Source organism: Rhinolophus hipposideros, assembly GCF_964194185.1.
Source record: "Rhinolophus hipposideros genome assembly, chromosome: 22".
NCBI lineage: Eukaryota > Metazoa > Chordata > Mammalia > Chiroptera > Rhinolophidae > Rhinolophus > Rhinolophus hipposideros.
Genome location: NC_138068.1, coordinates 1,169,085 through 1,184,083, shown reverse-complemented (window position 1 = coordinate 1,184,083; position 14,999 = coordinate 1,169,085). Strand labels below are relative to the sequence as shown.

Here is a 14,999-nt window from a genome sequence, read left to right as displayed (position 1 = left end):
GCACAGCCCAGGGAGAGCCTTCACTGTACACAGACCTGGGTTGGGGGAGTGATGTGGGAGCCGCCCCAGAGGAGGGTTTGCCAGGCGCAGGGGCAGCCCCTGTGGGGGGGCGGATGTCCAGGGTCTCGAGCTCGTGCTCAAGGGGCCCGTTTCACCTGGGAGCCAAGTCCCAAGCAGACGTCTTAGCTAAGGGACTGCACTCACAGGGGGCCCGGAGCTCGGCTCTGCAGTCTGGGGCCTTTCTCCTTTGTGTAGCGCTGACTCTTGGCACCAGGCCTGGGCCTGGCGCGGCCGTGCTCCGGCAGCACCGCTGGGCAGGCGTGGAGCGGGAGTGACGGGGAGAGGAGGGGAGGGCAGGGCTCGCGAGGGCCCGGGCTTGCCCTGGTGGTGCCGTTCGGCCCGGCCCGGTTCTCTGGCCCTCCGCCTCGGTCCCCCGCGAGGACCCCGACACGAGCGCTCTGCCGCCTCCTCCCGCGCTCGGGCTTGGCCCTCCAGTCTGCTCGCTTCATCACGACACCCGTTCGTGGGCGGCCTCGGCTGTTGCCTCCGGGTCCGTTCCCACGACAGGGTCTGTGCTGTGACATTTCCACAAACACGCAGGCCACTGCTCTTCCCCAAGGCTGGCCGTTGGCACGGTGCCCGCCCTGCCCGGCGGCGGGGCCTTCGGCTGCCGGGAGCACGGGCGCGGACCCCGCGGCGCCTCGCGGCCACCCCCTACCGGGCCGCGGCCACCACCTCCCCGACCGGCGCTCCACGCCCCGCCCCCAACCGCCCGCCGGAAGCGGAAGTGCTGCAGGGCGGCCAAGCGGGCTCTGCGCAGACTCGCCGCCGCGCGCCGCGACCCGGAAGCACTCGCGAGGCCCCGCCCCGCCCGCCAATAGTGCCGCCGGGGAACGCGGCGCTTCCTCTCTGCTCCCGCACGCGTCTCGGCCGCACCAGGTAGGCCGTGCGGCCGGGCGCCGGCTCTTCAGGGGATCCGGGCGGGGTCGGGGACCGGGTGCGCGGGGACGAGGAGGGGCGACGGCGCGGGGGCGGGGCGGGGACACGGCCCGTCCTCACGGCGTCGCGCGGGGGCTCGCAGGTTCGTCCTCGACATGCAGAACGACGCCGGCGAGTTCGTGGACCTGTACGTGCCGCGGAAATGGTGAGCGTGGCCGCCCTGCCCGTGCGCCCCCCCCAGCTCCTCCCCCTATCCCGGCCCCCCCCCACTGCGCCCCCCCCAGCTCCTCCGCCGGCCCCCCCACTGAGCGCCCCCCTCCCGGCCCCCCCACTGAGCGCCCCCCTCCCAGCCCCCCCACTGAGCGCCCCCCTCCCAGCCCCCCCCACTGCGCTGCCCCCCCAGCTCCTTCCCCCGCCCCGACCACTGAGCGCTCCCCCAGCGCCCCCCTCCCGGCCCCCCCCACTGCGCTGCCCCCCCAGCTCCTTCCCCCGCCCCCCCCACTGAGCTCCCCCCCAGCGCCCCCCTCCCGGCCCCCCCTCACTGCGCTGCCCCCACAGCTCCTCCGCCGGCCCCCCCCCCCCGTGAGCTGCCCCCCCAGCTCCTTCCCCCGCCCCCCCCACTGAGCTCCCCCCCAGCGCCCCCCTCCCGGCCCTTCCCCACTGCGCTGCCCCCCCAGCTCCTTCCCCCGCCCCCCCCACTGAGCTCCCCCCCAGCGCCCCCCTCCCGGCCCCCCCTCACTGCGCTGCCCCCACAGCTCCGCCAGCAACCGCATCATCGGCGCCAAGGACCACGCGTCCATCCAGATGAACGTGGCCGAGGTGAGCCGGTGGCGGGAGGGCCTGTCCCGCTGGGTCACAAGCCCCCCAAGTGGAGGGAGCGGGGTGTGCACTGGCCTGGGGGGTGGACGAGTCCCAAACCCCAGGTTTAGAGCTAAAGGCGTTTGAATGCATGTCTTGTGATCCTCATTTTCGTTTAATAGGTTGACAAGGTGACAGGCAGGTTCAACGGCCAGTTTAAAACCTACGCTATCTGCGGGGCCATCCGCAGGATGGTGAGTCCCCGGGCTGGGCTCAGCAGGAGCCGGAGAGCGGGGTGGCGTCTTCCTACCTTCCCTCTGAGTCTGTCTGTTGGCGGCATAGATTTGAGCCTGACTGGATTTTGCTGGCTGTTAGCCCCTTCCCGGGGTGGGGGGCGGAACAGGGGTGCTAGAAGGCCCCAAACAGGACCCCTCTGAGACAGTCTGCTGTGACCTTAGCACACTGCACCGGCAGGTCAGGCGTGAGGCCATGGGACTAGGAGAGTGTGCCCCCCACAAGTGCTGTCTGCCGTTTGTTCAGTTGGGATGGCAGCGTGGCTGGGCAGTACAGTCCCTGGCACACCTCCTGCCAGCCTGGGGAGTAGGGGCATAGTCCCAGTGTGCTTTTTCCTAGGGCGAGTCAGATGACTCCATTCTCCGACTGGCCAAGGCTGACGGCATCGTCTCAAAGTAAGGGGCTCGCATTTGGGCACAGAGGCTCGGGGCTTCTCCGGAGATGAAGTGTTAACACTGTTACTCCTTCTGTTTAGGAACTTCTGACTGGAGCGGATCACAGATGTGGAGTATTTGTCATAAATAAATAGTGAAAACCCAGCTGTGTTGGTTTATTCTGTGCTAGTAGGAACACAGGGCTGACATTTGGCTGTGAATGGTTGATGAGGGGCTGCGCAGCCGAAAGACAACCTATGAAATATGCTACAAAACCAAATTTTACTTCAAAGCACAAATACAAACATCTTGGCACTGAGGTCCGATAGTTGCTTAATGCACATTTAAAACTCACAAATGCTGCTTGGGGCGGGGGCTTCTGAGGGAGTGGCACCAGGCCCTTGGACACCCGTCAGATGTCTGGGCTTATTCCAGAGGACAATGGTTCAGGCCTTAGTTTGGCTTAAGGACTGGCTTTGCTGTGGTGACTGGAGTCCCACACTCCAGGGGCAGCTCGTTGACACGTTACTAAAAAGGACACATGACTTTGGTAAACGACTAAATCTCACTACATAAATACGCAAACTTAAATTGTATTTATCAGCTGTTGTAATATCAGTAAAGAAATTCCCAAGGAGACGGGTCCCTCGAGGCTAAGTTGTAAACCAGGACATACACTATTTTGAAAGGCAGTCCCGTCAGTGCTTGAAACAAAGTATCCTTGAGATGCTATGGTGGCAGGACAGGTGGTTTTCCAGAAGAAGGTTGCCTGGGGCCGAGCAGCTTCCATCCTCTACTCCATCTTGCGTGCACGTTGGGTTAGGGAGCTATCTTGGAAAGGAGAGGGAGACACTCCACAATAAATAAGATTGCGACGTGGCCTTGGGCTTTGTCCATCCTGCCCTGCAGCCTCCCTTAGCCCACCTGAGTGGCTGAGGAAGAAAACAACACATGCACCTCTGCTGAGGTCTAGGCTGAGTTGCTGGTGGTCGCGTGCTGTGATGAGAACTGGCCTCCCGGCAAAAGCACCAGTCCACAGGGAGAGGACAGGTGGGGGCTGTCCCAGGGCCCCTCCAGTGACAAGGTTATATACAGCACAGTAGGGAAGCAGCTTAATGGCCCAGCCAACGGGCATTTTTCAGACCAGCTGACACACCAGTCTGGTTTTTAGGTGTTTTGGGGGCAGCAAACTAGAGAACTGGACAAGACAGCATTGATGTGAGAACACAAACCTGGGAAAAGCTGACCACGTTGGGTACAGACGTCCACAGAAGCGACCACCACCACCCCTTGGGGTCTGCTTAGTGGGACAGGCTGCCGCGGCCAGCTTCTACTTCCTGCCTCAGGAGAAAAGGCGTTCATGTTGACCCTCTCACAGAGGTGGTGCCATGGGGTACGGAGGTTGTGAAGTGCTGCTCATCTCCCTGCTTGAGAAGCAAGTGTAATTGCAAGTCAGCTTCAGTGCATGTCACTTAAGCAGTTTTTGTTCCCTTAAAAAAAAAACAAACCACAGCAGCAGCATCCCAAATGACAAGCTGCTGCTTATGTCCATCACAATATTGCTTAGGAAGGTCAAGAGCCAGCAATGCAGTCATCTAAAGGTCCAGAGTGTCGTGGACCCGCGGGGTTTTCCTGGTGGGGGAAGGGCGGTCCCCACGTGGGGGGCATGACACTCAGGCTTCAGGATTTCACAGTGACACGATGCTTGGAAGAACAGGTCCAAGAGTAAAAGCAGCAAAACAAACACTCTTGTTGGCATAACGCGGTGCCACAGCTTGGTGTGGGGAGGGGCGTGGCCAGCCCACCGGCTTTGCAGGGCTGAGTGGGGGTGTGTGCCATAGGTTTCCACATCCAGACACCAGAAATAGCCACGCTGAAGGCTTCCGTACGTTACCTTGAGCAATTTCAGTGTGTTCAGGGCATCTGGAAACCCAGATCGCCAAGCGACACTAGCGCAGTGGCTACGATAGTTTCCGGAAGGCAAGGCAGCGCCAAGGATCTGATGCCCTGAAGTCAGGATGCGTGCGACATGAATCAGGGTGGGGTTGTCAGGGCGATCACGGGCACGGGGACGAAGACAGTAACAGCCCCACACTGTCCGGGACGGGCGCAGGAATACTCAGAAATACCGTGGACGCAGGGCTTTGGAATGAAGAAAACGGTGCCTGGGACAGTGCCTTGGGCCCACAAGTGTGGGTGCACGGAGCAAGCAGCGAGGGCTCGGTGCGCCGGGTGGTCTGGGCAGCCGGCTCGGCTAGAACTGCTGGGTGAGGCGTCTGTAATGAGGTAACACCTGGTTCTCGGGGAGATAGAGAGCAAGTTCCAAGGCCACGAGCACTGTGAACTCAAACCCAATTAGATCCCGTCTGTTGAATCGAAACCGTTCTTCTAGCTTCTGTGTTGAAAGAGAGAGAAGGGTTAAGTGGGGTTCCTGCTCTGGTTCCCAGGTAGGTGAGCAGGTCTGGGCGTGGGCGTCAGGCCCCACTCCAGGTTAACCAGTGCACGATGACCACCCACCCCAAGAGAGGGGCCGGGCATAGGGAGCTCACAGGTGCGGGCCGGGGCGGGCACGACACTCACGTCAATGAGCTGCTTCACTTCGTTCTTGCGGAGGTCGCTGCTGATCTTGGCGGCAAGCAGCACGCAGGCGCCTGCGCACAGCTTGCGGTTCTGCTTGTTGAGCTTGCCCTGCAGGACGAGCTTCTCAAAGTACACGTAGGCCATGGACACGGTCACGGGCTCCAGGTTGCACTCCTCAGAGAGGTTCCGCATCTCCCGTTTTAAACTGTGGGTTTACACGGGAGCCAGGTGCTCGTGGGGCCCAGGGACCACCCTTTGCCTGCTACAGGGGTCTGCCTTTGGGTAGTTAGAACGTACTATTCCCTTCAGGTGGGTGCAACCCAGCGCCAAGGCCCACAGCTTGGTGGGCAGGCAGCAGGCTGGCCTTGGGCTCCATTCACCCCTTGGCTGGTCCTGTGGCACCTCCCAACAGTACCAGGTGGCCCACACAGCCCTCAAGGGGACACCATAGAGGATAGACCCCTGCTGGACACAAGTGCACAGTTGCTGAGGTGGCACCTGGACCACCAGCAGGGCTGTCGGAGCTGTGAGGTGGTGGTGCTATGGGAGTTGGTAGCCAGCCAGGACCCCAGCGAAGGGCAGGGACTGGGAGGCCGCCTGGGCCGTCAGTTCCACCACTTGCTCGCTGTGGGGCTGTACAAGCCATCTCAACCGTGAGTTCGTCTTCAGAATGGGGACAATGGCAGTGCCTGCCTCCCGGGCTGTCCTGGGCACCAGTGAGGAGGGCTAAGAGACCTGGCTGGCAGAGACGTGTGTGTGTCTGTGTGTGTGTGTATGTGTGTGTGTGACTGGCCTGGTCAGAGGGGGGCAGATAGGCCCACCTGAATTTATTAAGCTCAGGGAGCCACAGGACACGGGAGGAGAGGCTGACAGCCCTCACAGGATGAAATACATCATGAGGTCTCAGGGAGGCCCCATGGTGGTGCTGGTGGTAGGGCTCAGGGACGTGGCCTCAGCCCTCCCTACCTCCTGATTTTGCTCAGCGTCAGCCGGATGTGTGGGAACTTCTCCCGGAAGGTCTCATTCATGTCCTTCTTGAGGTCAGAGGGCTTCACGTACTCTATCACCGTGGTCTGCAACACAGAGGGAGGCAGGTGAGGAGGCCCTGTGCAGCCCTGGGGGCCTAGCGCCTGGCCTGCAAGTGCAAAGGCACCGAGCCTGTAAGAGCAACACACCTCAGGACAGAGGGCACCAGAAGCGGGGTGCAGGGCGGTGGCAGGGCCGTCCTAGGGGGTGACCAGCACCGCTCAGTGCCTTGCTGCCTGGCCCTGCCCACGCAGCGGCCTGTGTCTCGGGGTGGAGACAAGCGGGGGGGTGGCGGGGGGCGCTCACGTACCATGTAGGATGCGAAGATGAGGACCCGCTTGTGCTTGCCGCAGGGCCACTGCGGATCGTCCAGAAGGTTGGGGTTGTACTCCAGGGTGTCCCCCGCCTCGCTCCCTGCAAGCAGAAGGGAGCCCTGAGCGCTGGTTCCTGGCTTTCACCCACCCAGGCCTAGGCAGACCCTGCCTACTACCCTGGGGGCAGCGATGCTCCTGGAGTCCGGGAGGGGCTCCAGGCCATGAAAGGGAAGCATGTCCTGACAAGGACAGATGCCCTGCCCCACCCGTCCCCAGGAGCTGCCTGTGCATGGCTTCTCGCCACTGCCTGGCTCGGGCGTCCACTTGGGCGTCTCCTCTCTCCCGAGAGGCCGCACCCTAACGCCACAGCCCAAGCCCAGCTCTGTCTGGACTGAGGACTGTGGGCTCGAATGTGACTCATTGCTGCCACTTGGGGTCCCTGGCAGGGCTGGCGTGGCCACACGCCCTTGCGCCCGGTTAGGGTACCTAGTTCTGTGCCGGCTGGCACTGACTTGGGGGCAGCAGGTTTGTATCTTGACCCCGGCAGAGCCCGGGGGACGCTGGGCCGGGGCTGGGGTGGCAGGCCGTGGCTGTCTGTCTTGTGTACGCCCAGGGCGTTGGTAGGGTACAGGAACTTGGCATAAGACACGACCTGCAAAGGCAAGAGCATCAGGGTCAGTCCTGCTCATTCCAGGCCCCACGGCCCTGTCCCAAGACCAGAGGTCAAAGCAAGCTCTGCTCTCCCCCTTCTCTTAGTGGGAAGGCCCCCACACAAACGCTCCCTACACGGACAACGAAGGAGCCGTGGCAGCTCAGGCCACTAAGGGCTAATGCTCCCGGGGGGCCCAGAGCTGGACACTGCTCACTCCACGTTAGTGTTCTCAGTACTAAGAACATTCCAGAACGTCACCCCGCCACCCCTTATCTGGAATCTGCAGGGATCCACAGCACAGGAATACCCTCCCTGCCTCTGAACCCCCTGACCTCTGACCAGAAAGGCAGAGGGGGTGCCCCTCGCAACTCAGGCTGTTTCCTGCTCCCCAGCTGCTGGGCGAGGCTCTGGGCTCATTCTTACAGAGCTGTGTGGCCTACAAAGGACCCCTTGCATTTTAGAAGGTTAAGGTGAAACCCAACTTCACGTTCATGTTCTCCGTAAACATGAGCTCGGCACCCACCCGCCACTGGCCCTGAGCCTGTGACCTGCATCAGCTCTTGCCTTTCCATCTGCTCCCAGCTCAACGCCTTCCAACTCAAAGACCATCTCTGAAGAAACGGACACGCCGCCAGATGGATGCCTCTGTTTCTGGCTGTCCACCCTCAGGTCACTGCAACACAGGGGACGAGAGAAAGCTGCTGGGCCCTCCTGCTGCCCCTCCAGTGGGCAGGGGAGCAGAGCCTCAGGTCACAGGTCGCCCTTCTCTGCACCTGTGACGCCCACCTAGACACCGCCCGTGCCACAGCCACTCTCGCTGGGAGAACAGCAGTACTGGGGCACAGCAAAGGACTGTCCAGTCTCGCTCCTTCCCTAGTCCCAGGCACTTCCTGTTAAAATGCCGGTGGTAGTGATGTGGACCACGGCCCTGGCCGCAGATTCGCTTCTAGTCCACCCTCCAGAGGTGTCCCCACACCCCGAGGTCACTACTGACGTTTTACGCCAGGTCACATGGTGCCATCCCCACCCTGACAGCTGTCTCCTTCCCAGGTTACATGCAGGACACAGTTGCCTGGACTGAAAGGACGCACAGCAGGGTCCCCATGAATAGGACCGTCCCAGCACTGCCATCTAGGCTTAAACAAAAGTCAGGGTGCGAACACGCCCCTCCTGGAGAACCAGGAAGGGGCCTCCCGAGCTCCAGAGAGGATCTGGTGGCAGCTGATGAGCTGAGCACTGTGGGAGGCTGCTAGAGCCCATGGGGAGCCCGGCCCACGCCGCCGCCTCCCGGCCACTCACCTGACCCGCAGGCCTTCCCCATAGGGCAGGACTGAGAAGGCCGCACACAGGGATCGCTTGGCGCAGATCAGCACGATCCTGCGGGGAGGCAGGGTCAGAACGGTGGGTGTTTCTCGGGGAGAAACCCTTCCCACCTAGACTCAGGTGAGGGGAACCGCCCAGGCGTCCAGAGGACTCTCGGGCCAGGAAGCCCAGGGGCAAGGCTCAGTCGGTCTGGCTGCCCCAGCTCTTGCTGGTCCCTGTCATGTAACGAACACACTGGTGCACAGGAAGGGTCTCGCCTGGCCCCATGTGGCAGGGCACAGGGGCCAGAGGTGGGGACCGAAGTTCATCCAGGAGAGGCCAGGCTTTGGAGGACACATGGGGCAGATGCAGGTGCCCACAGGACTGTTTGGTTCAGGGAGCCCCTCCTCAGCCATCCGGGAGGGGCGGGGGCCTGATAGTGTCCCAAAACACCCAGTCTATGTCCTGAGCCAAGCTGGCGTGGGAGCACGCGGCAGGAAGGACAGCCTTTCCCCCTCTAGAACCAGTTGTGCCCGGCCAGGCCCCGGTCTAGCAGGGAGGACAGCAGTGGGACGCCCCCCTTCTTCTGGCTGGGACGACTGGGTGCTCAGGCTGCCCAGGACCTGCTCCTCAGCACCAGGCCCAGCCTGTCATGCTGGGGGACAGGGACTGTCCAACCTACAGCCACTACTGGGGAGGGTGGGCACCTGGCACGGGCCTCCAGTGGGAAGGGAACACTGTGGAGACCCTTGGGTCAGGGTGAAGAGCTCAGACACATCAGGGCCAGCAGGGTGGGGGGTGAGGGACAGGTGACAGGAACACCCCCATCCAATGTCTGCAGACACCAAGCTTCTGAGGGTTGCGCCCAGGCACCCACTGCCACACTGCAGCCAGATTTGGGTTGGAGCCCAGCCTCCCCCAAACCAAGCCCTTTTCTCCTGGATGAGTTCCGTCGCTATGTCTGCTATGTTACCAGCGTCCCCTCACTTAGCACTTCCACTCCAGACTGGTGTCCCCAGGATCCCGGGAAGGGTGGAGAGGGGGCACCGTGGACCCAGGCTCTCGGTTAATCAGGGGGCAGGAAAGTGTGATGGGGAGGAGGTTCCGTTTGTAAGGGGATGTGGATGAGCTGTGGAGCCGAGTGCCTCCCTCCCTGTGGCCCCAGGGCAGGACCTCAGCCCACCAGGTTTGAGGGAGGCCACGGTGGGCAGCCCCACGCTGGTGGCTGCAGCCAGTACCTGCTATTTTTGGTGTCATACTGCCGCATGTTCTTAATGAAGTGTGTCTTCTTCAGGCCCTTATGTCTGGGGGACCCGGATATGTGCTTGGTTCTGTAGGTGAAAGATGGGTCACTCATCCCTCCCGGATGCTTTGAGGCTCTCAGGGCTGTGAGCTCTGAGTGGGCAGTGGGTGGGACCCTTACCTTTGAACCGAGGCACAGCCCGCTGCGTCTTCCAGGAACTCGAGGGAGCAGCGCTGGGAGGCGACCCGCCTTCTGTAAAGGAGACACCATAGGGCCTCAGAATACAGACCGGCAGGCATGCAGGATGGGTCAGGGAGGGGCCTGGCTGCAGCCTGAGGACCAGCCAGGATAACAGCGGGGAGGGCGGAGGGAAGGGGTCCCAGGGCCCTCTGCAGGCAAGGGTACTGCCCGCTCAAGGGCAGACACTCAGCATCCTGAGGCCCGGGATGAGTACTGACCCTACGGTGGGTGACAAGGCAGGCTCTGCCCTGACAGGATGTCCAGCTGGAAGTGGGGACCGTCCCAGGAGAGGCATCTGTCCTGCCCTACGGAGCTGGGCTCAAAGGCGTCACAGAGCAGCCCCATGTGGCTTTCTCAGCCTCATTTCCTCAGGTAATATCCCAGGTGAAGGCCAGTGGCTCTCGCAGCCCTGGAGCTTCATTCACACAGCTCGGGCCAGCAGCACTACCCGCAGAGGCGCCCTGCAGTCCAGGCAGCACCCACAGCCCTGGCCCAGCTTGCTCCCGCGTTTCCCCCAGGTCACTGCAGGCACGGTCTGTTCCCGTCACCATGCTTAAAGTCTGCTCCCGCTGGTCTCACAGACCTCCGCCTGTCATGTTTTCTCTCTCTCCCTCCTTATAAAAGTTTCACATGTGAACTCGATCCTCACAACAATTCTATAAGGTGGGAAGTATTAGTGCTCTCAGTTTACAGGTAGGGAAAGCGAGCTACAGAGCTGGGGAGGTGGAGCTGGGACCTGCCACTGCCTCACACCGCCCTGCAAGCCTGTCAGGTGAGCTGGCATCACGGCTGCTCCTACACTTTCTCAGGGCTCCTATCCTGAATGCCACGGGCTCTCAGACAGGAAATCAGTATTCACTAGACATCGTTTCTAGTGTCTGATAAAACTTCCTTTACTTTGTAACTGAAGAAACACCCAGCTCCTGCCTGAGGTCTGGAGACCACCCAGCTGGAACAAGGGGCCCATGGATGGGCTGCTGTACGTGGGGTCAGACCACCTGAGAATGGGTGCCCCTCCTCCCCGACACTGAAGGGACCACTCTTGCACCAACGATTCTCAACCCTTCACGCCAGGGGAGTGCAGGCAGTGGTCTTGTCCGGCCAGCCCATGGACCACCCCCATCTAATCATGGCTCTGGCACCTCCCAGACCCTTGGCACACACTTGTTGAATGAAGGGGTACCCCATGTCACCACATCCCTGCCAGGCAAAGCAAAACCCCCAAATTCCAGCCAACCCCTCAGGGAGGCCCACAGCCTCCACCCTGACAAGACCCAATGTGTGATCTCTGGGGGCAAACCTGGATCATAGCATGGCCTCTGGGCCACCATGGCGCAACACGCCTTCAGGCTCCAACATGGGTAACCACCTGCAGCTACTTTCCCACTGGAAACCAAGCAATCGCTAAATCGGAGCTGTCAACAAATTGCCAGATGCTGCGTCAACACTGGTTTCATTGCACGGGTGCCTGGCAGCTTCCGGAACACTTGGCTCCTGGCCAGGACGGCAGCTAAAATCCCAGGCCCTTTCTCAGAAGTGTCTCTGCTAGAACCCTCCAGAATCTCAGGGGTTTCTGCTGACACAGTGACCCCGGGCCTCACAGTGGATCTCTGGCTCACCTCCCCCCAGGTAGCACCGAGGACGCAAAGGAGCGCCGTTGCAGGTTGAACTGTGTCCCCCAAAAAGAGATCGTTGAGGGTTCCTCTGGTACCTGTGACTATGAGCATATCTGGAAACAGGACCTTTGCAGGTGTGATGAAGGTGGGCCCCGATCCAATGACTGGGGCCTTATAAGGAGGAGAAAACACAATGGGACAACAGACCCACAGAGGAGAAGCCGTGTCAACACCGAGGCAGGGATGGGAGTGACGTCGCCACAAGCCAAGGGATGCCTGGGACCACCAGGGGCTGGGAGAGGCAGGAAGGAACCTCCCCTGCGGCCCCTGGAGGGAACACGGCTTTGCCCACACCCTGACCTATTAGACAAGAGAGGAAAGCCAGCTGCTGTTAGAAGCTGCCCAGTGTGGGCTCTGTTATGCAGCCCCAAGAGAGGGGAGGAGCCCCAACGTGGCATGGAGGAGGGTGCAGCAGCCTGGTGGGGGCTGGGGGTGGGGGTGCCCTTGAGAGCCCGTTTCTGGCCCAGCTTGAGAAGCCCAGCAACGTGGCTTGCTCATGAGTATTAAGTGAACAGTATTAAAATGAAAATCAACACAGTGTTAAAAGCTCCAGGACTCAAATCAGGATACCAGTGATTTGCTCACTGGCTTATTAGCAGAAAAAGCTACTTCAGGCTGAGCCCTGAGTGTGAAACACAAAGTCTCCGCCGTGGACTGAGCCGTGAGCACTCCCTGAGCCACCTGGTGGTAATCAGGGTCTCTGTTTGCCAGGCCCGGCCATTGCCACCCTTGTTGAGCCCTGGACACTGGTCTGACCTCACAACAGCCCCTCAGGCAGATAATACTTAAAGCAAACCCATTGCATGAGGAGCAAACTGAGGCCCAGAGAGGTCATGCCACCTGCTCAAGGTCACAGAGCTACTGAATGGTGGAGCTAGGATTCCAACCAGCTCTGTTCCCAGAGCCTGGGTCAAACGACCACACTGACGATATAGGTTTTGGGAAGAGAACCTCAGAATTCTCTCCATTCCTTAAAAAACCACAGCTCCTTGAAGTCTAAAGCAGTAGCCAGCAGCCGCCTTCGCTGGGCCAGCCACCCCTCACGCACTCAGCAGTGACCCTCTCTGTCTAGGCCTGGAGCGAGAGAGAAAGGACGGTCCCCATCTCAGAGACCTGTGTGGGCCTGCCGCCTGACAGGGGAGAGGCAGTGACCCCCGGACACAAGGGCAGGTCCTGAGCTTGGCAGCAGTGTCCGAGGAGGGACACATTGTGCAGGGCAGGTGCAGCCCTGGACGTCAGGAAGAGCATTTGACCAAGGACTCAAAAGACAAGCAGGAGAGAGGCAGGAGAGGGCTCACTGCACGGGCCAGGCAGGGGGAGGGACACGGGTATTGTGGTGGCTGCAGCAGACCCAGGGCCACCTGCCTCACACCACGTCCCATCCCGGCCCAGGGTCCTCCCGAGCGGGACCCTCCACACACCCTCCTCCGAAACTGGCAGCGGCCTCATAGCACCAGGGACATGCAGGGCTCCAGGAGCTTCACGCAGCGGCCTCACTCCCACGAGCACCCGCCCCCCAGCAGGGCTCCACGGCCAGGCTGCTGTCCTGTGCACAGGTCTGGCCCACGACAAGGGCTCCGAGCTGTTTGCTGAACCGACAGCCCAAAATGACATACAGTCTGCCCAGTGTCCACACCTGCAACTGGAGGGCCGTGAGGGGAGAGCAAACGCAAAGTATTCTGGACTCAACCCTCCCAACAAAAGACCCTTCTGATGGGGTTCAGAAGAACCCCACCACCCTGAGCTGCCTGAGGGCCAGGGGTCAGGCACCACCACCAGTGCCGCCGTGATGACCTCCAGGTAGGAAGGGCCACCTCTGGACTGCAGGGAGTGGCGGCCATCTGGAGGCCTCGGCCCACCCACACTAGGCACAGCAGCGGCACCTGCGCTGGGCTCTGCCCTCAGCCCCTCCCCGCACCCCTCCAGGGCCTGCCTCAACGGCACCGGCCGCCCAGCAGCTCTGTCCTGCAGACAGGAGGCCAAGCAGTGGCCTCTGGGAAGGGACTGTGGTGAGGCCAGTCCCGGCTCCCAGGCCCGGACACTGGCCACTCCTCAGGGTGAGGGCTGCGGGGCGGGTCCAGAGGAAGGGGCCACCCCGGCAGGTCACCTGGGGACCAGCATTCAAGGGAACTGGAAGCTACGGCTCTGCTTCTGAGAGAAGGAAGTGGGTGTGTGGCTGCCGGGGGCTACGTGGGCAGGGAGGGGCAGAGCTCAGGCTCGCTCTGGGATTAACTGCAAGCTGGGATGTGACTGGCCCAGGGACGCAGAGCTAGGAGGGGACAACGGGCGCGGGGGCAGCACAGGACACAGCGGGGTGGGAGACCTGGCCCGGCGCAGCAGACGGAGCTGGATGTCCCAGTGCAGGGAAGCCCCGGGCCGCTGGGAGGGGTCGCCCAGTGCAGTGACGAGCGGGGCGCGTACCAGGGACGTCTGCGAGTCCGTGTCCGGGGGACGACAAAGGGAGGCGGGGCGGGGGCTGAGCAGGGCTGACAGGTGGAGAGGGCCGTGGTCCTCGATTCGGGGCTGGCGGGACCCGAGGGACAACGACCCCGGTGTCTGGGCTCACGGGGCGCAGGGCCCCCGGATCCCACGTCCTGTGCGCACGGGGGCCCGCCCCGGCCCCGGCCCCGTCCCCCGGGGCCCGCCCCCTCGTCCTGCGCGGGGCCAGCCCGCGCCCGCTCCGGCGCCACTCACCTCTGGCGCGGTGCGTCCAGGCCGAGGCTCAGGCCGAGGCCGAGGCCGGCGGGCGCGGGCGCGGGGCTGGACAGGCCCTGGGGCGCCGGGGTCCTGCCCGCCAGCACGGGCGGGCCGGGCGGGCCGGCGGGGGGCGCCGGCGCGGGGCCCGGAGGCGGCGGCGGGGGCGGCGCGGGCGGCTCGCGGGCCTCGGCGGGCGGCGGCGGCGGCGGGGGCTTCTCGCAGCCCGGGCCCAGGCTCGGGGGCCGCCCGTCCAGGGAGATGTTGTTGAGGAAGAAGAGAGCGGCCTGGCGACGCCGCGAGTCCCCGCGCCTCCGCAGCGTCTGCGGCGGGGCCCTGGCGGCGGGGCCGGGGGACGGGCCCGGGGCTCCACCCGCCGCGGCCGCGGCCATCCTCGGACTGAGCCCGCGGGCCGCCCGCCGCCGCCGCCGCCGCCGCCGCCGCATGCGCGCACGCGCCCGCGCACGCCGCTCATTGGCCGCGGCGCGCCCATATACAAATATAGCGCCATCGCGCCGTCCCATTGGCCAGCGCGGCGCCGAGGGCGGGTTGCCGGGCGCCGCGGCTGCTCCCCGGGGTGTCAGAGGCGCGTCTGCAAAGCCCCAGGGTCCCGGAGCCGCGCGGCGGCGGTGGCGCTGTTGGAGCGCCCGCCCGGGAAGCTGGGCTCCTGCTGGGCTGCGGTGTTGTGGTCAGTCTCCGTCAAGCCTGAGTCTTCAGGCTGCAGTGCACTTCCCCTCGCGGTTAAGTGTCTGTGCGGCGGCCGGAGCGGCTGGGGCGGGGAGAAGCTCTGCCACCTGCCGTGTGGCAGGTCGTTCCGTTGTCAGGGCTCCCGGGAATGGCCAGCGGTGCTCCCTGGGCTCCCTCGTT

General features: G+C 62.9%; 2 protein-coding genes across 3 annotated transcripts; one reads left to right on the top strand and one right to left on the bottom strand.

Annotated features, from left to right (window-relative positions):
- Positions 1 to 809: 809 nt before the first annotated feature.
- RPS21 (ribosomal protein S21) lies at positions 810 to 2,570 on the top strand (the record flags this gene model as incomplete). Of its 2 annotated transcripts, XM_081034229.1 has the most annotated exons (6): positions 818 to 939; positions 1,082 to 1,144; positions 1,695 to 1,758; positions 1,920 to 1,991; positions 2,371 to 2,426; positions 2,507 to 2,570. In XM_081034229.1, exons 2-6 carry the CDS (start codon positions 1,095 to 1,097, stop codon positions 2,514 to 2,516), a joined length of 252 nt encoding a protein of 83 aa, XP_080890355.1. In that variant the 5' UTR covers positions 818 to 939; positions 1,082 to 1,094. The 2 variants fall into 2 exon arrangements, with proteins under 2 accessions (XP_080890356.1, XP_080890355.1); XM_081034230.1 differs by lacking the exon at positions 2,507 to 2,570 and having other exon boundaries at positions 810 to 939; positions 2,371 to 2,430.
- CABLES2 (Cdk5 and Abl enzyme substrate 2) lies at positions 2,555 to 14,524 on the bottom strand (the record flags this gene model as incomplete). Its single annotated transcript, XM_081034228.1, has 10 exons — positions 2,555 to 4,800; positions 4,986 to 5,190; positions 5,952 to 6,058; positions 6,322 to 6,425; positions 6,812 to 6,977; positions 7,542 to 7,650; positions 8,277 to 8,354; positions 9,518 to 9,610; positions 9,703 to 9,774; positions 14,133 to 14,524. 10 exons carry the CDS (start codon positions 14,522 to 14,524, stop codon positions 4,660 to 4,662), a joined length of 1,467 nt encoding a protein of 488 aa, XP_080890354.1. The 3' UTR covers positions 2,555 to 4,659.
- Positions 14,525 to 14,999: the final 475 nt, after the last annotated feature.